Genomic DNA, 26,075 nt, shown 5'->3' on the forward strand with positions numbered 1-26,075 from the left:
AGCCCCTCCAAGCACCTTGCACTCCCAAGACGCGCAGCACTTGGGATCTCTAAGCCTCGCACTGCCTGTGACGTGAGCTCCCCCTACCCATTTTGCAGGAGGGAAAAACCGAGCCCTAGAAAGAAGTCACAGGGTCAGTCCCTGCAGAGCTGGACCAGAGCCTGGAAATGTTGGCACCAAATGTTGGCACCAAAGAGCTCGTACCCCCATCCACTGGGGAGCAGGGGGTCAGGACAGGGGTACACGGGCAGGGCTCACCTGGCCCAGGTTGTCGAAGTTGTACTTGTGGTGGACCCAGCGGTAATTGGCGGCCACGCAGTCAGAGCGGTTGGTGATGTTGCGGGTGTCCACGCCCAGACAGTGGTAGAACTTGCCCTTGAAGAGCTGGGGGGTGGAGGGGAGTAAGGACCACAGGGTTAGCGGACCAGTCTACCCAGGCTGGGGGTGGGAGGGGATGCAAATCAGGAAAGGGACCCGCCCCAGGGGGGCACTTCCTCTGTGCACAACCTGGACAAAGCACTCAGCACAGCATCTCACCAAGTCCCCCAACATGGGGTTCAGCCCATCTCACCGATGAGGAGGCTGAGGTGCAGTGGTGTTAGGTAATTTTCCCAAAGTCATATGAGGTTTAGGAAGGGACAGAGTCAGGGCGCCTGGGTGGCTCAATTGGTTAAGTGTCTGCCTTCAGCTCAGGTCATGATCCTGGGGTCTTGGGATCAAGCCCCGCATCGGGCTCCTTGCTTGGCAGGAAGCCTGCTTCTCCCTCTCCCACTTCCCTGGCTTGTGTTCCCTCTCTCACTGTCTCTCTCTCTCTCTCTCTCTCTGTCAAATAAATAAAATCTTAAAAAAAAAAAAAATGAAGAAGCAGATCCAATGTCTGTCTGATTTCTGGGCTCTTCCGCAGACCTCAGTCCTAAGACTATAAAATCTTAAAAAAAAAAAATGAAGAAGCAGATCCTATGGGCAGGGACTCCACAGGAGAAAGTTGCCTGCATATCCCCAAGGGGAAGAGAGAGGTAAAGGGACCCTCTCTAGGGACCCAAGCACCCTGCCTGGAAGGGGCAGGTCCACTGTCCACATGGAGGTCGCATCAAGCCCTTCCTCTCTGCAGCTCCAGCCCCAAACCCGGGACCAGGTGAGGAGCTTGGAGGTCTCAGCTCAGAACTCAGACAAGAAAGGGGAAGTCCCCAGCTGCAGCTCAGACCCCAGAGGGCTCAGGTCATTCTAGCTATCACCCTGCCGCACACTTTTATGATGTGCCTCATTCCTTCTCCCTGTCCAGCCCTAAGGTCCCATCCTCTTCCTGGGCTCCAAACCAAACTTCGAGTTAGCTCAAGTCCCTCCTGTGTCAGAGCCTCTCCATGGTCTCTACCTCCACAGAAACTGGCCCCACCTTCTTTTATTTTCTTTTAAGATTTTATTTATTTATTAGAAAGATAGAGAAAGAGAGCACAAGCAGGCAGAGCAGCAGGCAGAGGGAGAGGGAGAAGCAGGCTCTCTGCTGAGCAGGGAGCCCAATGTGGGGCTCAATCCCAGGACCCTGGGATCATGACCTGAGCAAAAGGCAGTCGCTTAACTGACTGAGCCACCGACGCACCCCAACTGGCCCCAACTTCTTAGCTGCCATTCCAAGTTTCTCCCACCTTGGCCCAGCCCAACGACTGGCTCCTGGCTCTGTGCCAGCCCTAGCTCCTGAGCTCACCTCCACACACGTGCCTACCCTCTCCTGAAATACCTTCCACCAGCTATGACCCGTGGAATCACTTCCCTTTCAAGGCCCAGTGCCCAGGCCACTTCCTCCAGGATGCTTTTCCTCTTGCCTCCAGCCCAGCCCTCTGTTTCTGTGTAGCTTGGACTTCTGTGATCCCATTTACCCAGACTTCTTTGCGCTCAGACACTTAGGTCTGTGTCTGCCCCTCTCCCTGGACTGGGAGTTTGCAGCTGGCAGGGACATGGGTGCTCTGGCAGGGCCACCTGAGCCCCCAGGTTGGTCAACACAGGTCGGGAGAGTTGAACAGGAATGCGGAGCCCCTTCCCCGACCCCAAAGCTCACCGCAGTGCCTCCCCAGCCTGAGCACCCCTCACCTGCACACCCAGGATGCCGAAAATGATGAAGAAGGCACAGCAGATGAGGACAATGTTGCCAATGGGCTTGAGGGAAGAGATAAGCGTCTCTACTACCAGCTTCAGACCAGGCGCTCGGCTGATGACCCTGGAGGCAGACAGGGGCCGGGGGCACCATAAGCCCACAGCCATGTCTGCGGAAAGCACCCACTTTTTCCCAGAGTCACCAGGGGAGAGAACCCCAAACCCCAGATCTATATGCACAGCAGTGTGCTATGCCCTAAGCCTGGCCCCTTGGGGTCCACACCACACCATCATCTGGAAACTGAAGGCCAGAGATGGCAGCGAGCCACCCAGGGACAGACAGAAAGTGGGTAGCAGTCCTGGCTGCCACCTTCAGCCCCGCCTTTCCAGCACCCTCCTCCCGCCAGGGTCTCCAGGCTCTTCCCCCAGAAGCAGCATCAACAGCCTGGTCCCTGTCTGCACTAATCTGGCTATCAGAGGGCTGAGTGGGTAAGGAGGGCCAGAGGGAGGGGTCCACTTAGACCCCAGGAGCTCACTAGGGATTCCCCCATCCGCAGAGGAGGAGTCCTCACCGCAGGGGGCGTAGGGTGCGCAGCAGCCGCAGAACCCGAAGGACCCCTAGGATCTTGGCTCCCCCCGCTGAGGCCACGGAAACCACAATGTCAATGATGGACACGAAGACGAGAAAGCCGTCCAGCACGTTCCAGCTACTGCGCAGGTACGCCTGCTCACCAAAGTACAGGCCCAGGGAGACCACCTGGGGGCGGGGCAATGGGCGGAGTCAGCCGGATGGCGATTGGGGACCAGGGGAGGGTGCGGCCAGCCTCTGGGAGGGGGCGGGACGAGGTCAGGTGGGACATGTGGGGACCAGTCCCGCAGAGGGCAGGGTGGATGGTCTGACAGGGGACACGTGCCCCACCGCCCCCTGAAACAGGTCCAGAGGGCCACCCCGTTCCCTATTCCCCACACATCTGGCTAACCCAACTCAAAGCCCAGCGCTCTGGGAAGTAGCTGGGAGGGAACCCTTCCCCCCTGCCCCACGCCTGCAGCAAGTGCGTATTACACCTTCAACATTTCCCTACATTAGCTTTTCACGTGGCATGTGAGCTCCTGGAGAGCTAAGGACGAGGCTGACCCCCTCTGAGTCCCTGGAGCCCAACCTAGGGGCTGGCACCTAGCAGGGACAGGCCTCCAGGGCCTTGCGTGGAATGTGGCTGAGAGGCAGGTGAGTGAGAAGCTTTCGGAGAGGCTGGCCCAGAGCCAGGGGTCCCCAGCCGGGGGTGGGAGAGGGTCCCAGGTGAAGCCGGGAGCTACCTTCAGTGTCATCTCGCCTACAAAGATGGCCGTGAAGATATAGTTCGACACAGTGAGGAAGATACGTTCCTGAAAGAAGAGAGCTCTCGTGGGCCCAGGGGCTCCCAGAACCGCCCGCCACCTGGTCAGCCTCTTCCCTTCAGCCAAGGGCCACAGTCTTAGGCGAGCTCCTACCACATGTCCCTCCATGGGGCTTGGTGTTGGGCCTGGCTGAGCTCTCCTAGCCCCCTGAGCCCGGCACAATGTCCCAGGGCAGGCCCTGGTGGCCTGCCCCTCTCCCTTGTCCCTTGCCCTGCCCGAAGGCTGTAGCCACTCACGGTGCTGCCAGCCTCGATCTGGGGCCTCTCCAGGGCGATGGTGATGCAGTTGAGAAAGATGAAAGCCAGGACGACATAGTCGAAGAGCTTGTGGGCGATGATGGTCTGACACAGGACCCGGAACCTGGGTAGGGTGGGCAGGGCATCACGTGAGAGTCAGTTTGCCCCACGCCCCAGCCAGGAAAAAAGGCAGCGGGCCCAGGCACACACGAGGACTAGGACAGCCTAGAGAAGCTGACGTCTCTCTTCTCTGGTCTTCGTGTATGCTCAGGGTGCCCACCCGAAGCTGCCTCCCTCGAGCACACCGGCACCACCCGACAAAGGACATCCCCCTTGCCCTGGCACTCGGGCCCTCCAAACACGGGTGCAAATCTCTGAGCCCAAACTCCCAGCCACTTGGACACACGTAGCCTGATACCCTCCCCTTCTGCCCCCAGGTGTTCCCTCAGGCTGCTCCCTTTCCCTGGACCAGTCTTCACTTCTTCACAACCCCTGCTTCACCTACTGGAATACTAGCAGCCTCCAACACCCAGCACATGGGCCTCCTCCTCCAGGAGGCCTACGGATGCCCTTGCCTGGGGAGCACCCCAGGTGACTTGAGGATTTGTCCAACCTGGTGCCAGCACAGGAGTGGCCTAGACTAGGGATCTAGGACACCTGGACCCTCCCCCTTCCCTGCAGACCCAGCATCGCCGGACCACAACGTGGAAGACCCTTCACCACTAACTTCGCCTGGCTTGGCAGAAATCTCTCCCTCCCAGACACGCCAACCCCTACTCTAACCTCACAGCAAGCCTGGCCTTGCGCACCTGTTCTCGGGAGAGAAGAGGTAGACAGACCAGTCCTCGCGGACCTCGCACCAGTTCGGCTTATAGACGTCTATCATCTTGCGGACGCGGAAACACAGGGTCTGGTAAGGCGAGGACGGAGCGCAGACGGGTCAGCCAGCGCTGCGCAGAGCTGCCCATCGCCGCCCAGCCCAGCCATAAACTAGACTGGGACCCCTCGATGACCTGCGAACTATCCCAGACCAGGCAAGGGGGGCTTCTCTACCAGCCCCAGGCGGGCAGCGGGGAGCATTGCTGGCCCGCCCACTGCACGCTCTCCTACAGTCCCCCGCTAGCCCCGCCCCAGCCCCGCCCCTGGCTCCGGCCCCGCCCCTGCCCCGCCCCCACTCACATAGTCGATCTCCTCCTCGTCCTCCCCGCGATCCCGGCGGTTGTCCATCTTGGTAAAGACGTCCTTGGCGATGCTGGGCATCCTGCCATTGCAGTCTTCGTGCCCGGGAGCCGGGCCCACCGCCCGCCAGGCCGCCCGGGGGTGGGCCCCCATGGTAGGCACCAGCTCGGCCAGGTCCATCGAGTCTCTGGTGTCGAGGGACAGCGTCCGGCGGTGGTGGCGGTGCCGGTGCGCCGGGTGGGGGCCGTGGTGCGTGTGGTGGGCATGCGGGGCATGCGGCGGAGCGGCGCGCGGCGGCCCCTCGTCCCTGGCACCCTCGCAGGCCCGGGGGCCGCCACCGCGCTCGGCCGAAAGCAGCGACTCGTGTTCGGCCGACAGCGGCTTGTGCTTGAGGCTGTTCCAGCTGGAGCGGCGGCTGGCCCAGGCCCCGCTGCGGCCCCACGGCCCGTAGTAGGAGCTCCGGGAGCTGGACTGGAAGGAAGACACCACCCACACAAGCCACTGCGGTGACTGAGGGCAGCCCGCACACCCACTGAGGCCCTAAGAGGGCTACCAGCCTGGTTAGCGGGTGACAGAACAGGCTAGGCCCCAGGGGACCTCTCCTGCCTGGCTCTCACTCTTGGACATGTGGGCACCTCTAGGATGTGGCTACATCTCCTCCTGCCCCCTCATTTCCCCCCAGGAAGCTACAGCACCTCAGGGTGGTCTTCTAATTGCACAGGTAAGGAAAAAGGTTCAGAGAGGGCTGTAACTTGCTCGTGGTCACAGAGCTTGAAAATGGCAGAGGTCAGATTTGAATTCTGATGTGTCTGACCCCAAAGCCCAGCTCTTTACCCTACACATTGCAGCCAAGATGAAAATTCTCCTAAGGGACCTACTGGCACTACTCATTCATTCATTCATTCATCCTTTGTTGCCAAATCCTACTCTGGCACTGGGCACCCAGGAATGCAACAGACATGGTCCCTGCCTGGTTCTAGCTGGAGAGTCTGGTCCCCTAAACCTGGGTACCAGCCTGAGGCTGGACGGACGGGCACTTCTCCCCAGGGTCCCTCACCACATGCCCCAGCAGGGAGCACCCATCCAGAGCACCCCACAAGGACTCACCAGGGAGCGCTGGTCATAGCTCATTCTGCCCAGTGACATGACACTGCTCTTGCGGGAGCCCAGGGCCACCAGGACAGGGTCTGGCTGCAGCGAGAGGCGGGGGGCAGGTGCTGCAGCTCCAGCGGGGCCCAGATGTCCACCCAGCGGGAGACTGGGGTCCAAGTGCCCATTGGGGGTCATGGGGATCGGGCAGAGCTTGGGATCTGGAGGGATGAGATGGAGACAGAGGGGGGACAAAGAAAGAACAAGAGCAAACAGTCTTCCTGGGGACACCTCCACCTTCTGCGTGGACCATAAGTCATGTGCCTCTCTTCCACCCTTCCTGGAGAGCGGTCAGCTTACTTTTTTTTCTTTAACTAAGTATAGTTAACATACAGTGTTTCTTAGTTTGAGGTGTGTAATACAAGTGACTCAACAATTCTATACATGCTCCTCAGAGCTTGTCATGTCAGCTTTTTTTTTTTTTAAGATTTTATTTATTTATTTGACAGACAGAGATCACAAGTAGGCAGAGAGGCAGGCAGAGAGAGAGCAGGAAGCAGGCTCCCTCGTGGGCAGAGGGCCCGATGAGGGGCTCGATCCCGGGACCCTAGGATCATGAGCTGAGCCGAAGGCAGAGGGTTTAACCCACTGAACCACCGGGCACCCCTAGCTTGCTTTTTTTTTTTTTTTTTAAGGAATGGACTCTAAGTCCTGTTTTCTATTAAGTTGTATTTTCTTTTTTCAAGATTTTATTTATTTATTTGACAGAGAAAGACATAGCAAGAGAGGGAACAGAAGCAGGGGGAGTGGGAGAGGGAGAAGCAGGCCTCCTGCTGAGCAGAGAGCCCGATGGGGGACTCAACCTCAGGACCCTGGGATCATGACCTGAGCTGAAGGCAGACACAACCATTGAGCCACCCAGGTGCCCCATGTCAGCTTTCTTTCTGGATGAGCGGATCGTTTGTCTCCTGTGTTCAGCACCAGCCCCAAGCTTCACCCAGCCTGGGAACCTCACTCCTGGGCCCACTTCAGGAAGCAAGGCAAAGACGGTCCAGCCCAATTACCACAGAGGACACTGGCTCAGGGTGGGGGAGGCTTCCTTCCAAGCTGCCCAGTGGTACCAACAGGACCAGAAAGCAGGTGTTCTGAGGTCTGTCCGAGTCTCTTCCTAAGAGGCATGCTGTGGACGGGTTTGGGTGAACTGTAGCTCCCTCCGTGGCTAGAATTCAGGAGGGCTGTGAATGTCACTGACCTCTTTTGGGGCCTTTGTGTGTTTCTTTCCATTGTGCATGTGAATAAACCACAGAGAATTAGAGTCCAGGAGCCTGGGCTTGAGGGGAAACCCGATGCTGTGCCCTTCACCCATCTGTATCACTGGGGAAGGGTCCTGGTCCCCTAGGTGCCAGTGGAGACCTGCTTACCTGCACCGCCGTCCAGGCCTTCCTGAAGCTTGTCAAACTCCTCCATGTTGGATGAGCTCTGGTCCTCGTCCGAGTAGGAGCGATTGGCGTCACCCTGGGAGACCATCCCTCTTGTTGGAATGCAAGCTGGCTCAGCACATCCCTCCCTCCTGAATTTTTCACCCCCATTTTACAGATGGGGAAACTGAGGCCCAGAAAAGGAAAGCAAGAAGCTCACGAGGCCATAAACGCACATCTGCCTGACTGCAGGTATCCCCTGAGACTCAGAGAAGGGAGGAGGCAGGATCCAGACCTTAGGGGCTTTCGAATTTCAGAAATGGAGAGACCTAGTCCTACACCCCTAGGGAAAAGGCAGGGATCTGGGAGGCAGCCTCCATTTGCATGTTCCTGCGATAGGAAGCTCACCACCTAATTGGCAACACCCTCCTTGGGACCTTGTTACCTGCTGGATGTTTGAGTTGCAGCCCTCCCCCATCCAGACCCCCCCCACACACCCAGTGCGGGCCCCAGGGGGTGCTGCCTCTGCCAGGGCTGCAGTCACCTCTGCCTGGAAGCCCTCCACCAGGATGGCCACCAGGAGGTTGAAGAGCACATAGTTGCCAAAGGTCATGAGGGCGACAAAGTAGAGGGAAGCCCAGGGGGAGGTGGAGGCCATGCCATTGTAGAGGACAACGTTCCAGTCCTCCTGGGTGAGGATCTGTGGGGGAAGTGGGAAGACACCTCAGCCCAGGGGCACCCCCAAACCCCAGCCCAGCCCAGGGGAGCAGATGGAATCCAGCAGGTGGCAGGCTGCATGGGTGAAGAAACCATCTCTGGGGAGAATCCCAAGGTGTCCAAATCTTGGGCAGGAGTGGAGGGGCAGGGACAGACCCTAGGTGGTCACTCCAGCTCCCAGAGCCCGTGCAGTACCCCCCGACCTGGTACCCGGACCTGTCTGCTGGAGGCCAGAACTGAGGGGCCTCCCTGGTGGGTCACCCTTCTTCTCTGGATTCTCCGAGGGGCCACCTCTGAAAAAGCCACCGAAGCAGCGGTCCTGGGAGAAACCCCTTCCTTCAACACACACAGGAAGACATGCGGTCGCTCACCTGGAACACCGTGACGATGGCCCAGAGCAGGGAGTCAAAGTTCTTCCTGTCGGGGACGGTGTCTCCCGTGTCTGTGCGGAGGCTGAATTTGCAGCCAAAAATGTGCATCCCGAGGATACTGGGAGAGGAGCGGAGGTGGCTCAAGGGATCCACCCACCTTGTTTAATTCTCAGAACCCCCAGGATAAGATGGTGGGGGCGGGGAGGGCAGCACTGGCTCCATTTTACAGAGGCGAACACTGAGCCTCAGAGGGCAAGGACTCTCCCCGAGCCATCAGAGATGAAGCGATGGGGTCAGGATTCACACCCAGGTCCAGGGTGCTGCCCAGAGAAGCTCGGCCAGCCGTGCTCCCGCAGCCTCCTGCGGGAGGGCGGGGCTCACCTGAAAGTGCTCCCCCAGCCTCCTGCACCTGCGCAAGTGGGCGGGGCTTACCTGAAGATGAAGATGAAAAGCATGAGCAGCATGCAGAAGGTGGCCACGTTGTCCATGGTCTTCATGAGTACCACCAGCTGGCGCCGCAGCGCCGGCATGAAGCGCACCAGCTTCAACACCCGCAGCAGCCGGAAGGTTCGCAGCACTGACAGCCCGCCATCCGCCTGCCCCACGATCTCCCAGATGCTGGGAGGGGGTGAGTGGGGTGGGGGGGGTGAGGGAGAGAGGCAGGAGGGTTCAGCAGAGGGCGGGTGGGGGTGGGGAGGAAGGCAGAGGGAGGACGGAGAGACGGAGAGCTTCCATTCATTCATCCGTCCATCCCACAAATAACACGTTTCACGGGTCACTGCTGCTGCGGGGTATACGCTAAGTCAGGGGTTCTCGACTTGGAGTCCGTGGACACCCGCCATGAGAAGTCTGGGGCTAGAAGTCAGGAGGTCTACCCACCACCTCTTTTTGAGATTTAACATTCTTTTGGTTATGAATGTAAACAAGCCACAGAGAACCAGCAGTCCCTTTGATTTTCTGGCTGGTCAAAATCACAGATAATTTTCTATCTCATAACCGTTAATGTACATATCTCCAAATATTACTGACTCTCATCCTTTCTTGGGAACAACGGTAGTCACGAGATCCCCCGCTAGATCTTACTATTTCATGCATTAATCTAGAAGCGCGTAGATTACTGAATGACAGATGTTTAAATATTTGATAACTGTGTTTGGGTGTAATTGATTTCCTTTGTGTTCTTACGCGCTTTGTTTCCCAGCCGGGGGTGGGTGCCTTAGATCCCCCTCCTCCCCACTCTGGGCCTGTGGGCCTGCAACCTGCGGGGAGCGGGGGCGGCACCTGATGATCACAATGATGCTGTCAAAAATGTTGTAAGGGTTGCGCAGGTAGTCGAAGAGCCCGAAGGCTGCCAGCTTCAGGAGCATCTCCAGGGCAAACATGCTGGTAAAGACCACATTGCAGATCTCCAGGATGTTGGTCAGCTCCTCGGGCTGTGGAGGCGTTGAGACAGAGGACAGGGACCCCGTGAGGCCAGAGCACAGCCACGGATCCTCTCTGGATGCCCGGCAGCTCCAGGACCCCCAGGGAAGCAGGGCAGAATCCTTGCTGGAGCACATGGCCTTGAGAATCTTACAGGGGGGCTGGTCCTCTGCTGCCACCCTGAGAGCCCACCAAGAGGGTGGGACACCACCGGGTTGACCTTCCACACATTCAGAAATGACGCTGGTACCGTGCGCACTGAGGGAGCTATCGTGACACCCATTTTACAGATCAGGAAACAGGACCAGAAGCTGACTCAAGGTCACATGGCTTGATGCAGAGCAAGGCAAGATGATAGGCCAGTCATTGCTAGAGAGTCCCTGTCTTCCCATGACCCCACTTAGGAAGCACTTACCATGTGCAGGACCTGTCCTTTGAACTTTACAGGCCTCATGTCACTTAATCCCACACAAGAGCCCATTTCTCAGAGGAGGAAGCAGGTTCAGAGAAGGCCAAGCCCCTGCCTTGGACTATGGAGCAGGTAAGGAGGGGAACCAAGATGCGAACTCGGGCAGCCTGGCTCCAAGGCTCCCACCCTTCACCCCTGCCTGTGCAGACCTCCCTCCCGAGCCCTCCCCATGCTTCCCTTCCCCGGAAATGCTCAGGATTGTGGGTGGCTGGAGAGCACTGTGGCCCCTGCAAAGAAGAGACAGAGACTGGGCACCTACTGGGTCCCACGACGTTTCTTTCCTGTACTTCATGCACTTCTCAGTGGAAAACACTAGAACCCGGGGAGGTCAGGGGTTAGAGTCACTAGCAACCCCTGGTCCGACAGCCACCCTCTGAGCCCAGACGTGATCACCTCCTGGTTTTTAGCAGCAGGTGACACCCGACAAATGGAACAGTGCGAGCAACACTGGTGTATAAAACAGGCCACCTTCTGGGCCATGACTAGGAGGCAGGGTCTCAGGGGCTTCCGCCACCCCTCCCCACCTCAGTTTCTTCATCCATAAAGCAACGGCATGAAATAAGATGACATTTCACTCTGGCCCTCTCCACTAAGTGCCACACAGGGCTCCGGCCCCTCTTCCACGAGCCCTCTAGCACCATGAAGAGTCTGGTTTCTTCTCACCACCAAGCCACGATGCTCCCGCCTGAACCACAAAGAAGAGAAGGGCCACCACATAGGCCTGACCACGTGCCCACACTGAGCCCGACACCCAACACAATTACTAACGCCTCCGACAACGTGCAAGGCCGCTGCTTGCATCTCCGTTTTACAGAGAAGGACATGGACGCTCCAAGGAGTGCACTGACTTGCTCTGAGCCCCCCAGCCAAGGCGCACCAGAGCCACGGAATCACACCCCAAACTGTTCTCCCCGGACACACACACAGAGCCCCCCGGAACCCATCCAGCTGCGCCTTCACACGCCCCCATGGTTCACACCCTCCACAGGTCCGCTGAGCGGTCACTAACGGGCCGGGCGCATGCGCTCTCCGGGATGGCTAGGGGTGAATGCATCGGGACATTGTCCCTGTCCCCAGGAAGCAAAGCCCAACACCCAAGCTGACAAACTGAGAAAAGCTGAGGGTGCCTTGAGGCAGTGGCGATCCTGCAGTCAGGGGCAGCTTCCTGGAGGAAGGGACCCCAAAGCTGAGGGGGAGGGGGCCCAGTGACAGGGAGGAGAAGAGACAGGCTCCAGGCCGAGAGAACAGCCAGAGCGAGAGTGGGAGGTGAGAGAGAGCGCCATCCACTGGCAACCCCATCCCCCAGCCCAGTCCCTCCACCGGGGACAGGGTGACAGGGTGCTTCTCTAGCCTGACTCTGATTCCATTTGGGTTAAAAGGAGAAGGGGGGGGCGGGGAAAAAACGCACCCAACCGCCCCCTGGCAACCAGTGCTTGGGAAAACTAATAAAACTGCCAAGTCCTCTCAAGCCCAAAGAAAAGGCAAAGGCTCACTTCCAACTGTAATTACATTTGACTCACAAAACGGCCCCAAAAGAGGAGTGGGGCCCAGAGAGGGGCCCCGGGTGGGGAGGGGCTGGGCCCAGATGCTGCTCGGAGACACCAATTTCCCAGCCTGCCAGAACGACGGTGGCCGCAGAGATGGAAAACGGGGCCGCTGACAGTCCGACAGTCCATAATGAGGGTCAGCCCGCTCTGGGCCCCACAATGCCCCCCACACACACTCCCGCCCCATAGCTGACGCGGGACTGATGCTCTCAGGGAAAGGTCACCTGCTCGCCCCCCGCCCCCCCAACCGCAGCAGCTGTTTCTCTAGTCCAGCGCACACCTGTTAATCTTTCTCTAATGGACCATCCATCACTCCCGCAAGCATTTTTCTGGGAGAGAGACAGGGAGCGAAGACAGATGGATGAACACAGACTCTTCGGTATGGTGAGATGCGCGGGGAGGGTGTGTGGACGGCGACGGGGGCAACTGTGAGGGAGATGGACAGACAGACAAACGGGACACAGGGAGTGAGAGGCCAAGGTGGGGTGTGGAGACAGGAAGAAAAACCCATGGGAAGACATAACGAAGGCCCAAGATCAGGACCTTGCGGGAGTGGGTGAGGGGGCCAGAAACATGAGCCACAGCAGGCAGACAGACCGCGGGGCAGGGGCGGCAGAGACCCACCCAGTGGAAGAGGGAGGCAGGAAAGGGCGGAAAACCGTGTTAGGCAGGAGGCAGGAGGGTGGAGGGCAGGGTAGGAGGAGCTGCAAACTGGAGGCCCCAAGTGGCGGGAGAGGGACAGGGTCTCACTCCTCCTGGCCCAACGCCATGGAGGCATGAGGCCACCCAGCCTCTGGCCGTTCCTGCAGGGGTAAATAAGGTCCTGCTGGGCAGGGGCCCCTCCGATGTCTGCCGGCAGCCGTGGAGCCCGGTGCCGCCCCATGGTAATGATGGTGGCTGGTATTAAGGGTCTCCCCTCCCCCCAGCTGGTGCCGAGCACTTCCCTCAAATTATCTCATCTAGATCTCAAACATTACCCCACAGTATCCCCATCTCATAGACGGGAACACTGAGGCTCAGAGGAAAGTGACGACTCAGGGCCAGGGCCAGGAAGTGGTGGAATCAGATCTTAACCTGAATCAGAGGAATTCTCCCTCTGGCCTGTCCCCTCCCATGGCCCTGACAGCTTCAACTGCCCCACTTTTCTGACTTGAGGCTCCAGCTCAGTATACAGACATGTCACTGCCCTCCTCACAAGCCTTCTGGGGCTCCCCACTGCCTTGAGGACAAACCCTGCCTGAAGACACTTGATGAATGGACAGAACCCGCAGCCTCCTGGGCTGTCTCCTGCCCTTCATGCACATCCTCCTTGAGGGCTCAGGGCCCTTTGGGGAAATGCCTGTGCTCCTGGTCCCTGTACCTGTCCCTCCTCTCTCTCACTGATGAACTCCTCATCAACCTTCAGGATCCATCTCCAGGGCCACTGCCTCTGGGAAGCCTTCCCTGACTGCAGCCCATGTAGACTCTCTCCCTTAAATCCCCACAGAGCTGGAATATTAGGCACCAAGCCAGCCCGTCCTCCTCTTCCCAGAGCCATGCCAGACTGGCTGCCGCAGGGAAAATAAAGATTGCTTTGAGCCATCCACTGATCTGGAGGCCTTGAATGCCGTCCCCTGGGAGCAGGGGTCAGTGGACCTACCCTAGCCTGCCCCGGGAGGTTGCATGCACCCCGGCCCTGCTGCCTGGTCAGCGTAACCCTCTGTTTCTTCTTGTCCAACTCGATGATCATCCTTCAGTTCCCAGACAAGATGGGGCTGACAGCAGCCTTGCCCAGCTTGGGAAGAGTCGTGCACCGGGACAGGTGAGTGCCAGGAGAGGGAGAAACTGCCACCAGAGCCCGGCCTCCCCACCCAGGCCTCCCCAGTGCCTCCTGTCCTCTTCATGGGGCCTCTCCCTCTGCCTGAGCACCCTGGAGCCTTGCTCTGACAGCTGCTTACCATGTCACCGGGCAAGCCTCAGTTTTGCCACCTGCCCAGTGGATCTAAGACACCGGCCTTGCCTGCCCCATAGGGCTGCCATGAGGATCACAAGGAATGTGACAACACAGGACAGCGGGTGATGATGGAGGGATCTGGGCCCCTCAGCTAACCCCACCCACCTGCCTGTCGTGTAGCCTCCGTCATAGACCCCTCAGGACATCCCCTCTCTTCCCTTGGGCTACTCGGGAGAGCAGACTTGAGTTCTATCTGACCACCTCATGGGTCACAAGCAAGCCCCTCCCTGGATGACTCCCTTTTACCTGTCACCTCCTCCCAAGCCAGTCCCTGCAAAGAACAGCATCTTTGCCCATGAGGAACCTGGGCATGTCGGCGTCCCTTGTGATTGGGGCAGACATGGCTACCTAAAGGCCAGGGGCCCCCACAATCTTACCTCTCGTGGGAGCACCTGTGACTAGAGAGGCAGGGGTGGCAGACGGAGCAGGAGAGCAGTGCACAGGCTTGGCCCCATTCGCACTCCCTAGCACCCTCACGACCCTCCCAGTCTCCCTGCCAGGCCCCCACGATGCCTCCCCGCCGCAGTCACCACCCCTGCAGGAAAGGGGCTGTGCGCCTTTGCCCGCCTTCTCCAGCTCCTGCCCGCTCTCCCCGCCTTCCAGCGGCCCTGGGCCACCTCTCTATGCAGACACCACCTCAGACAGGGTTGCCCAGAATAAACACGGGGGCGGACCATTTCCCGCCAAGCGGCGTCTGGGAGCGGAGGGGAGCGAGGCGAACCCGCCAGCGGCCCACAGCAGGCCCCGCGCGGAGCTGGGGGAAACAATGCCTGCCACTCAGGGCAGCTTTAAAAAGAACGTTTTTAAAAATTCTCCCTCCCCCTCACTTTTTATTTAATTAATTATTTTTTCCAGGCTCCAGACAGCAGAAGGTAACCTCACCCCAAGGGCGGTGATGGGAGGCTCAGACAGAAGATTCCTAAACGGTTGCAAATCAGTGAGAACCTACTGTGTGCCACGCTTCCTAGTCAACCTGCCCTGCCCCTCTGTGACCAGGGTCGGTGTGCCCACTTCCAGATGGAGCTGCCGGCTGGGGGAGGCCAAGGGACTTGCTCGAGAGCTCCAGCTGGCCAGTCCCAGAACCAGGGAAGGAGCCCGGTGGGGAGCAGGGGCAGGTGGCAGGGGAGGTGTGTGGGGTAGAAGCCAGGCCTCTGGGTAGGGGGCGAGGCTGTGACCCAGAGAACCCGACAACGGGCCTCTGACAAAGTGCCCTGAGCCGCAGCGCATGCCGATCTCTATGGTGTAAATACTCTCACCACAGCCAAGTTTAAGCTACCAACTGTTTAAAAACAAGCTTCCGACATTCCTAAGTGTTAGAAAATTGGCTCTGGCAAGCTGCTTCTCCCAAGCCCCAGCGGGAACGGGGCCCAGGCTCCACTGCGGCAGCAGCGCCGTGACAAGCCCTCTCGGTGCCACCGGCTCAGAAAAGAGAGCCAGCGCCCCAACATCACCTGGTCCCCCGTGGGGCCCCGCTCTAGGACCACTGGCCCAGCCAGGCTCCTGCCCCTCCTGGCAGGCCAAGGCCAGGAAAGGCCAGAAGTCTGAGCCGGAGGCGGAGGGGCTCTGGGCGGCCTGTCTACCCAGCTTCATCCTGCAGAGAGTCGTCCCCACCCAGTTCCCCCCCAGAGACCTTTTTAATTAAGCCGGAACTGCTGGCAAGCCGGCAGCTCTGAACCGAGTGTCGCTGTAGCCCCAGGGGCCGCATTTCAGTAAACTGAATGGAGCCAAGGCTTGTCGAGCTAATGAAGAGGGAAATGAGAGTGTGGCCCACCACGGGGCATGGAGGGCGGGCGGAGGGCTGCCACGGAAAGAGGGCGGCACGGAAGCCAAGGGGGACTTCATTCTAAGCCACAGTAAGATGTGGGTACAGATATGACCCCTCACTGGCTGTGGGACCTCAGGTCAGTGACATCCCCTCCCTAGGCCTCAGGGTCACTAGCTGACAAATGGGGTGCACTCACAGGCCTGGCACACAGGTCAAGGGAGGGTACCCACCCAGGGGCTAGGGGGAACCAGAAAATGGTGTTGGTTTTTTGTTTTTGTTTTTTTTCAAATAGGGCCAGGACTGGACTTGTCATGAAGGCCGTCACTCCAGGGTGTGACCTATGTCCTGTGCTAAGCCTTCCATCCTGTGTCCCTACAAGTGCCTCTTATCTCTTAGCGTACCCTCCCTGAGCTCCTGCCACCTCTTCCATGTGTTTTACCCCCTTAGGACCCTGTCTCCAAATTCCTTTCACCCCCAAAGCCCCAGAAGTATCCCTGAGGGCCCAAGGGGCCTGGGACACACCATTCGACTCTGCCAACACTCGCTCTGCCCTCTCTGCACCCAGCGCTGAAGACAGAAGAAACCACGGAGCTGGCAGAGGAGGGAGACAGGACAGTCTTTGCAGGGCAACATCGGGGCCACGCTCAGTGCCTTGGGGTGGTGTGGACAGCGGACTAAGTGGGGGACATCGGGGACAGGATGATGAAGACACTGCCCACAGAGGAGCCGTGGCTGACACAGGAAAAGTCTGGATTTTGTGCCAAGGGCAATGGGGAGCTATGGCAGATGAGGGCACGGAAGGGCCCGGCCTCGAGAAAGATCACTCCACCTGTCTGGGGGAGAATGGACAGGAGGGCTCATGGGGAAACTGACGACCGGAAGTCAGGTTTGGCAGGGACTGACAGGAAGGGCTGTGGGTGCCTGGTGCCCAGGCTGAGCTGCTCGGGAGAAAGGAGCTGGATCTGAGCCCCGCAATCCCGGGACTCGCGTGGCTCCCCTCGATCACTCGCTCACCCACTGCGCAGACCCCCAGAGCTTCTCCCTCCCTCTAGGCTGGGCCCGGGGCTCCGCACTGAGGCCACAGGGAGGACCTGGACCTAGTCCCTGTTCGGTGGGAGACAGACACACAGGGGGCGTTCAACACCCCGGGCTGCATGGGCCCCGCTTGGGCGCAGGCACCCCGCCCTCCCTCCCCCCCCGCGCCCAGCCCTGCACCCGGCCCCCACGCCCACTAGCCTGCTCGTGGTGCTCGATGCCCATGCTGACGGTGTTGACCAGGATGGCCATCATGATGCCCCGGTTGAAGTACTTGCTGTCCACGATGCCTCGGAGCTTGGCTCGAGTCTCCCGCCACACATCCCCGCACAGCCGGGTGGCCCCGGCCGCCCGCTCCTCCTCGTCCTCCTTCCCCAGCCCTGAGGAGGCCCCATCCTCGCTGCTCCGGGCTCCGTCCCCATCGGCCTCCTCCGAGCCACCACCAGAGCCACCAGAGCCCGAGCCCTCCTGGCCCGAGTCGGTGCTGCCCAGGCCCGAGGGCCGGCGGCTCGCCTCGTGCTGGCAGCGGGGGCAGCTGGCGGGGTCGGAGGCCAGCATGGCGGAGATGGGCTGCACCAGCGCGTGGGGCGTCGGGTCCAGCGGACTGTGTTGAGGGCACAGCTCTGCAAGGCAAACACAAGGCAGGGCTGTTGTTGCCTCGGGTCATGCAGGTTGGAAGGTCTCAGAGGCACAGGCCCTGCCCACACCAGGCCCCAGCCTGACCCTGGGACACAGTCCCGTGTGTGTGCCTCAGGCTCCCGGGCTCCAGGCTGTGCCTGGGACCCCGCGGGGCCCAGCAGGAGACCAAGGGGCCTGTGGCTCCTGGGGAATCAGCTTCAGCTCTCTGGGATCTGTCTGCCCCTGTGTAAAGCCAGGACTCGGAGCGCCGCCTTGCAGGGCTATGGGGAGGGTTCAACAGTGCTGCGTGTGGTGTGTCTGGAACCGCGCCTGGGGCACACGTGCCTGTTACCCAGCCTTGTTCCATCATTCTCTGGCCCGAGGCCCAGCCCTCCCACCGTCCTGCTTGCTGACATCGGAGCTGGGGAAATGGCTGAGGAACAGCTTCTAGAAGAGTCAAGCTGGTATGGAAGATGGACGCCCCTCAGGGGGAGCCCAGATGGCCTGTCCATTGTCCATTGTCCCACCCTTATGAGGGGCTTGTGTCCGGGGGAGGGAAGGAGGCCGGAGCCCAGGGCAGGCCCTCGCTCTAGAAACTGCCTGACACTTCCCTCCTCACAAGCTGAGAGTCGGGCTGGCTCCTGGGGGCGAAGGCACAGCAGGGAGTGGGGCGTGGAAGCTTCCATTCCCTTTGCTGTCCCAGGGAGAGTTTCAGAAGCCTGGGCCAGTCGTGGGCCAGAGTTCTGCAACCCGTCAACCCTTTCAAACGGGTGTCAAGGAGGTTCTTTCCGGGTTTGGTTTCTTCATGTTTGCCTGTATTTTCCTAGAATAAACGTGTTTTGCTTATGTGAGCCATAAATAAATAAATAAATAACATTAAAGGGAAAGAAAAACATGTAATGCCTACCCTTCCTTTCCAGACTTTGCCTCCAAATATCTCCCAACGGCCTGGACGAGGCCCTCGGACACATTCATCCCCTGGAGCCGGAGGGGGACAGCCAGAATCCCAGGGGTCGGTCCCATCTCAGCCAAGCCCTGCTCGGCCCCACTTGTGCGTGGGGCTGGGCCCCTGAAACTTGTTTTCCAGGGGAGGGGGAAGGGAAGGGGGAAGGCATGGAAGCCCCAGGACCGGGGGCACGTTCTCCCTCCAGACGGCCCCCTGAACTTCCCTCCACACAGGTTCCTGGCGGGGCGGGACAGCAGCAGGAAGCCCTCCCCACATCTCCTGGCCTCGCCAGACCCCAGCTCCCCCGTCCACGTGCTGGGCCAGCCCACGGGCCACCTGGAGCCTCCTCCAAGACCATGCCTGGACGGCTGGCACCCAGGGATGGGTGGGCGGCAGCTCTCCAGCTTGCCTCCCAAGAATCTCAGATTCCCAGGACGTCAGAGCCGCGGGAGCAGGGTGTGGGGGTGGCTGACTCCCACGGCTCCTTGAGCCTCCCCCACCCCAATTTACAGAGCAGGAGCCTGAGACCTACTGAGGGGCCCAGGCTCTCCAAGGTCACACACTGTGCACCTGCTCTGGGGTCCAGTCCCTGCAGACTTCCGTAACACCAGCGGCTGGTGAGGGGGGGGGGGGGTGTTGGACTTGGCGGGGGGGGGCCATCTGCCAGGGTGCATTTGCCTTCTATGGGAACAGGAGCGTTCATTTTTCATGACCCCCTGGAGGCGGGCTCAGCAAACCCAACTCAGATGTCCCTGATGTAGGAGCTCCAGTGGCGCAATCGGTTAGCGCGCGGTACTTATACAGATGTCTCTGATGCTGTTTTTGTCCCTGACACATCGTGTGACCTTAAGTGACCCCCTTCATCTATCTGGACCTTAGTTTTCCCATCCAAAAATGGGATCATGTCACTCACTGGGCCCCCTTCTTAGGACTATTTTCTAGAACAGAAGAGAAAATGAATGGAAAGCCCTTTCTGAGCCTAACAGCCAAGAAACAGGAGATCACAAAATGGCACAGGTGTCCCTTATACACCATGCCTTTGCAGGGGGGGGCACACCCCCTTTATTCCAGGTGGCCGGTTGTCACTGCTCTGGTGTGCTAGCAAGCATGTGGGGGCAGCAGGAACCCATGCCGGGGGGTGAGGCAGGCTGAGTGGACAGGAGTTTCAGGGTTTTACCAGACAGGATGGACAAGTGTTCATTTCTCTCAAGTGTGAAGCCCAGGGTGGAGTCTGAGTGCACAAGACCACACACTGGGACCCCAAGGGAACCCCTCCAGGGGGCAGGGTGCTGCACCCACCACCCTAGCCCAAGGCCAGCCCCGGCCAGGCCCCAGCAGGAGGTCAGAAAAAGGAAAGGGGTGGGGGGAACAAGGGGCACAGACTGGAGCTCCGCCTGGGCTCCCCCTGCCGGACAGCTCTGCCAGCACTGAGGAGCTGGGGGCTATGGGGTGCCCCGGAGGCCGCAGGGGTGGGAGGGGGCCCTGCGGCACCTGCTGAGGCTGCGGGGGCAGGCCACTTACTATAGTGCCTGGGCTCCTTGGCGTGGGGCCCGGGCTTGATGCTGGTGGGCGCGCCCGGGGCCAGGCCCTGGCGCCGGCTCTGCAGGGCCTGGTAGAGGCCCAGGGCCCGGCGCCTGGCCTTGCGCAGGATGTGGCAGACGTACTGAAAGATCTCCTCGTAGCAGTCTCCGGGCTCCGCGTAGCTGGCCACCGTGCTGGAGGACAGGTAGCGCTGCCGCTGCTCCAGCATCAGCCGGTGCTCCCGCTGCTTGGTCTCCGAGAACTGGGTCGCTATGACAACGAGGCACAGGTTGATCATGAAGAAGGAGCCCACCTGTGACCAACGGGAGGAGAGGACAGGGACAGGAACAGAGGGGACAGATTGGTGGGGGGGGGGGGGGAGCGGGGGGGGAGAGGAAAACGAAGAGAAAGAGAAACGGAGGCGGGGGTGGGGGGCAGAGATGGAGCCGGAGTGACAGTGGCAGGGGAGAAGCAGAGGGACCCAGAGGCAGTAAGGAAGACAGGAAGGGGAGAAGGGACAGATCGGAGGCACCAGACGGGGATGGGACAGAGCCAGGAGGCAGACAGCCAGAGATGGCCAGGAGGACAGAGAGGCGACAGGAGAAACACCGAGAGAGAGTGACACAGGCTCAGAGAGTACAGGGCAGAGGGCACAGCAGACACAGCGACAGGGCACGGGGAGGTAGGGAGAGAGGGGGGCAGAGGGTGGAGGGCCCAGAGAGACGGAGAGGCACGGGCACAGATAGGGACAGGAAAAGATTGCTGAGGCCTTGTTCCGACAGGAGGCCAGGGCCCCAGGACAGCGGTGGCCCGGGCAGCTCCCTAAGCCCCACTGGGACCTTCCAAACCCGCTCCCACAGGCCCTCAGCCCAGGGCCACGGCTGCCTCCCACCTGGGACACCAGCACAGAGGCCAGGGAGGGCGGCCGGGGAGGGCGGCCCAGCCCTGCTCAGGCCATCCGGGCCCTGAGCCCCATTCCAGCCCTTCCCTCTCTCTGGCTTGACTTTGGCCTCGGTTGGGCACCCAGACAAAAGAGAAGCTTCCTTCAGAAAGCGTTTACTTGTGTGGCTGTACCCCTGCTTGGGTGGAGGAGGCAGGGAGAGGCTGCCCGGTGAGTCCGAGGAATCATGCCACCTCCTGACTCAGGGCCCAGTTCCAGCAGCCACCACAGGGAGCAGAGCCCTTCCTGCCCCGGTTTCCAGAGGGCAGGCCACGACCCTGGTCTTAGCTAAGCCTTTGAAGGGGATCCGCAGGCCCCTCAGCAAGGGGCGTGGCTTTGCCTCCTCCTCCAGGCTGCCTTCCTATAGACCCCAGACCCAGCCACTGATTCACCCTTCCCTCCTGTTCCCCAGGACAAAAATAGGGGAGCCCGGCTGGCTCAGGGTTATGGGGGGGGGGGCAGGTAGAGGGAGGGCTTCCTGGCTGGAAGATTCTGGAAAAATTCCCCAGTAAGAAGATGCCCTTCATTGGCTTTCTTGGTCATGTCTTCCAGGAGCATCTCCTAGGGCCCTGCCCTGCACCAGGCCCATGGGAGGGGTCACCGGGAAGAAGAAGGCACAGCCCCTTCCCTCTGGGAGCTCACACCTGCCAGGCTTCTATCCAGCCTACCTCCACAGCTGCAGCCCTGTGGCCGCGGGGCCCCCCTACCCCATGCCTTTTGGACCTCTGTTTTCCCATCTGTAAAGCTGAAGGCTCAGGAGAGACAAGCTTAAGACTTTTCCAGTCATGGGGAACCCTGCAGACCTCTCGCCTTACTGGGGCTCCGGGTCCTCACCTGAGGAACAGAGTGGCCAGGAGGCCCAGCAGGGCCAGGGTTGTCAGGGCAAAATGACAGCAAGGTCACTCAGACTCTGCTCTCTGGGCCCTTCCCAGCGCCTGGAAAAACTCAGCACCGTCCGCCCCTGCCAGTGCCCCTTCTCTTAGGACAGGGCCACCTGGGACCCAGTAACAGCAGCGGGCACACTGACGGGGTGTTTCCTGTATGCCAGCCCAGAAGCCTGGGTGCTGTCACTGTCCCCTACTTTACTGCGGGTCGGGGGAGCTGAGGGGCCTGCCTTGGGTCACGCTGGGTGTCACCGACCCCACATTCCCACCCCTGACTCCATCCAGAGGGACAGACCACATTCTCCAGCCCCTCCCTGAAATTCAAGGCTCCTCTAAGCAACCCCAGTGTTTGAGGCCCCGCCCTCAGGACTCTGCCCATTTCAAGGTCTCTCTGCGCAGCCCCCTGCCCCGAAGGCTCTCCCCACAGCTGCCGGCCCTGAGCCTTTAAGGCTCAATTCTGAGATCACCTCCTCCAGGAAGCGTCCCACTCCCCCATCCCTCCTCCAAGCTAGATTCGAAAGATCGTCTGGGCTCCCTCAGCCTCTCAGGCTTCCTTCTGTCATGGCTCCTAACATGCTGCCCGGTTGCTGTCAGCTACAGCCCATCCCCCCCCCCCACCGCCCCCAGCCCCCAGACCAAGCTCCTGGAGAGCAGAGCCGGGCCCCCTCAGGGCTCAGTTCCCAGTGCTCAGGCTCAGGTCCCCGAGCAGCACAGGCTTCCCTGGCTGTGCTGGGAAAGTGGGCAGACCAGTGGGTGAACCACAATGCTGATCAAAGCCCAGACCCCTCTCCTTTTAGCCAGCTAAAGGCCTCCCCAGGAAGGCATCAGAGCAAAGCTGACAGCGGGGATGTCTCAAGTCATTGCCAGTTTGTCCTGAACCCCTAGATCAAGGTCCCCCCCAGCTCAGAATGGGGTGCTGCCCCAGAGAGCCAAGCGTGCTCTCTCCCACCACCAGGACACCAGAGAACTCAGCCTCAAAGCAGCAGGGAGCCAGCCAGCGCTGACTCTCCGGGAGTGAATCACCTTGACATTTGGGGGATCGTATGGGGGCTGGGGCTGCAGTCAGGCATGACAAGGTGGATGAGCTCACATTGGGCAGGCTGTGGGGGAAGGCAGGAGGGGCTGCCGGCTGGGGAAGGACCCTGCTCTGTGAGGCAGAGCCCCGCCTCCACCCCAAGCAACCCCCACAAGGCAGAGCCACCTGAGAGGTGGGGATCCCTCTGAGATTTCAGGGAGACCAGTGGAGAAGCGGGGGGGGGGGGCTTCCATCTCAGGGCATCTCCTTTTCCCACCCCAGGAAGAGAGGAGTAAGCCAGAGCCCTAGAGAAGCGTCTGTCCAGGGGCTGCCCCTGGTTAAGGTCAGGAGAAGAACGCATTCCCCGTGACCACGAGGCAGAGAAACATGAGCAGAAGCGACTAGATGGACTTAAATGCCCAGAAATGAGAAATGAAAGCAATAGAAAATGATGAATGCTTCCCGCCGCCGTCTTGACGAGTCCCTTCCATCACCCGCGGCCTGGAGGCATTTAAAAATCGCCCCTCCTGGGGAGCCCGGCTGGCTCAGGCAGCCGAGCCCGAGAGACTCCTGATCTCCGGGTTGTGAGCAAGAGCCCCACGCTGGGTGTAGAGATCACTCAACAATGACATCTTAAAAAATTGCCCCTCCTGCTCCCTCCCACTCAGGCCCCCTGGCTCTGCGGGGTTCCTTGGGACCCCCCCAACCCCATCCCTCGTCCAGGGGTCCTTAAGCTGGCCCAGAAAGCCCCAGCTTCCCTGACACTTACTATGATGAGCAGGATAAAATAGATGAAGTTGTAGAAGGAATGAGCGTCCATGACGTAGTACATGATCTCCACCCAGCCTTCCAGAGTGATCACCTGCAGCCGAAACAGAGTGGGGCGGGGGTGAGCCCGAGACCGGGCAGGCAGGACCCCCGGGCAAGGCACGCAGCAAACGCAGCGTCCCAGGCAGAGGCCCTACCGTGCACCCGACCGCTTTATACACATTCTCCCTCGGACTCCTCACAAGGCTTATTAACAGGCCAGCCATTCTCACCCCTGGCACACACGTGAGGAACCAGAAGCTCAGAGAGGTTAGGTATTCGCCCACTGTCACACAGCCCAGTAGGAGAGAGAAGCCAGACTTAAACCTGGTGCCTCTTGCTCCAGAGCGCCCCCTCCAGTCTCCCACATGAAGGCAGGAGGGCTGGAAGCTGGGGGCCCTGGGCTCTGGCCCCAGCTCACCAGCTGGGCCATTCTCTGAACCTCAGCTGCTGCTGCTGCTTCTAGGACACAGGCTAGCAGGCCACCTGGTCGGCAGGGCTAGGGTGCGGTTCGGCTGAACCCAGAAGCGTGGCCGTGATGAGGCTGGTGTGACTGTTGTCCCCATTCTCCTTCCCAGAGAGTGAGGCAGAGCAGCCTTGGGCACAACAAATGCTGGGCCCTCCCCAGCGCCGCCTTTTTGTCCGCTTCTGGAGCAGGAGCCCCTTGGCAGCCCACTCACCCTCCCGGGGCCAAGGGTCTCCAAACGCAGCTGCTGGGCTGTGATCAGATCACATCACAGCTTGCAGCTCTGAATCCCGTGATCTACTGCTCCCCAGACCAAAGCCACAAAGCAGCCACCTCAGTAGGGCCCTCCCATCTTCTCGGGGCCTCTCAGCCACCGCCCTCTCTCTGCTCTAGCCCTGTTCTTCCCTCTGACGGCAGCACGCAGGTGACCTTGATCCAGCCCTCGCTGGGCTGATGGCTCTGCTCACATCGTCTGGTTTCTCCTTCCCAGCCACACATGGTAAGAGAGCTATTATTACCCCGACATTGGGGGGGAAATTTGAGGCTCAGAGACATCAAGAACTACACCCAAGGCCCCACAGCCCTAGTCCCCTCAACATACCCCATCCCTGTCCTCAGCAACGCACGGGGGCCATGCAAGGCCATCAAGCCTTTGCGCACAGTAATATTAACACTGCTTCATGCAGGGGCGCCTGGGTAGCTCAGTCGTTAAGCATCTGTCTTTGGCTCAGGTCATGATCCCAGGGTTCTGGGATCCAGTCCCACATCGGCCTCCTTGCTCAGCGGGGAGCCTGCTTCTCCCTCTGCCTGCCGGTCCCCCTGCTTGTACTCTCTCCCTCTCCCTGATAAATAAATTCTTAAGCAAAGAAAATAAAAAGGCTGCTTTGTGTGTGTATATGTGTGTATATGCATGCATTGAGTAAAATGTATTTCTTAGTGACTGATCAAGAGAACCGTCCAAGAGACCTTGCCCAGCCCCACAAACAGCTCCTTGGGGCTCTCTATACAACCCCGGGGCTTCCCTGTACCCCGGCCTTCGCTCCAGCGCTCACCTCCACCAGGAATGTGTCTGCCCCCACGTCCTACGTGTGGCCTTGCCTGGTCAGCCCCTTGAGCAAGGCGCGAGTCTGGCCTCTCCCCTCTCTGAACAGACCTCCCTGCTGGGATCCATCTGCCCCTGGGCCACCTGGGATTCCACAAAGAACACAGGCTTTGGGGTCACCCAGACCTGGACTAAAATCCCGAGTCTCCACAAAAGAGCATGTGACCCTCACATAGCTCGCTTCCTTTCCTTCCAACCTCAGCTGCTCTGTCTGTGATCGGGGCTTGTTAATGCTCCCTGTGCCAGCAAGCGGGGCAGATTTCAACAAAACCCCAGCACGAAGCCCCACCTGCCTGAGGAAGCTGTTCGCTCCACCCCTCAGTCCCACTCTGGTCTCCTGGGCCCCCAGCAGGGGTGCGGGCGCCGGGCCTGAGCGGCCTCACCTGGAAGATGACGATCCAGGCGTAGCCGATGTTGTCAAAATTGATGGCGCCCTTGTGGGGGTTGGCGCTGCCCGTGCGGCACACGTTGTAGTAGCGGTTCCAGTTGACACAGAGCCCACTGGCGTTGAGGTCCTGGCGCCCTCCCCCGAAGTCGTAGACATCATCCTTGGACAGGCAGCACTCGCGGCCCTGCTCCTTGAGCGGGGGGATCTCGTGGCAGCCCATGATGCCATTGTCCCCCGAAAGGGAGCAGATGAAAGGCATCTCATCATCCTCCTCCGGCTGGTAGTAGGGGGGCAGGGCCACATCCCCTTGTCTGTGCACAAGGGATGGTGGGGAATAGAGAGAAGGGGAGGGGTCACCGCCAGGAGGAGCAGAAAGGGGAGAGGCAATACAGTGTGTCAGATCTGTCCCAACGGGTCCGATCGTTACCTTCAGGCTTTACCCACATTGTTCCCCCACCTGGGACACCCTTCCTTTCCCCGGGTCGAAAAATCTCCCACTGACCCACTGTGGTCAGCACCAGGGTCCCTCCCCTTGGGAGCCTTCCCTAAGGGCTAGTCCTTGGTCCTCTGTGGCCAGACTGTGCCCTGCATATACCCGCATATTGCTCCTGGGCCATAAGCACCCAACTTCTCTGGGGGGCTGTAGCTCTGCTGGGCAAGGACG

At 59.9% G+C, this 26,075-nt stretch overlaps 1 protein-coding gene across 3 annotated transcripts in view; it reads right to left on the reverse strand.

The window, feature by feature from the left end:
• Positions 1–26,075, reverse strand: part of CACNA1I (calcium voltage-gated channel subunit alpha1 I) — a 114,612-nt gene that overhangs the window by 19,963 nt on the left and 68,574 nt on the right. For all 3 annotated transcript variants that reach the window (XM_059401966.1, XM_059401965.1, XM_059401964.1), the window contains 17 exons: positions 25,407–25,722; positions 23,418–23,510; positions 19,810–20,122; positions 16,926–17,347; positions 9,775–9,926; positions 8,926–9,111; positions 8,494–8,611; positions 7,950–8,105; positions 7,409–7,502; positions 6,006–6,208; positions 4,899–5,369; positions 4,529–4,629; positions 3,720–3,843; positions 3,403–3,471; positions 2,661–2,845; positions 2,086–2,212; positions 259–384 (listed from right to left, as the gene is read on the reverse strand). In XM_059401966.1, coding sequence (XP_059257949.1) covers positions 259–384; positions 2,086–2,212; positions 2,661–2,845; positions 3,403–3,471; positions 3,720–3,843; positions 4,529–4,629; positions 4,899–5,369; positions 6,006–6,208; positions 7,409–7,502; positions 7,950–8,105; positions 8,494–8,611; positions 8,926–9,111; positions 9,775–9,926; positions 16,926–17,347; positions 19,810–20,122; positions 23,418–23,510; positions 25,407–25,722 — 3,256 coding nt within the window. The remainder of the gene's footprint in view (positions 1–258; positions 385–2,085; positions 2,213–2,660; positions 2,846–3,402; positions 3,472–3,719; positions 3,844–4,528; positions 4,630–4,898; positions 5,370–6,005; positions 6,209–7,408; positions 7,503–7,949; positions 8,106–8,493; positions 8,612–8,925; positions 9,112–9,774; positions 9,927–16,925; positions 17,348–19,809; positions 20,123–23,417; positions 23,511–25,406; positions 25,723–26,075) is intronic.

This window comes from Mustela nigripes, chromosome 6 (assembly GCF_022355385.1).
Source record: "Mustela nigripes isolate SB6536 chromosome 6, MUSNIG.SB6536, whole genome shotgun sequence".
In the NCBI taxonomy this organism is placed as follows: domain Eukaryota; kingdom Metazoa; phylum Chordata; class Mammalia; order Carnivora; family Mustelidae; genus Mustela; species Mustela nigripes.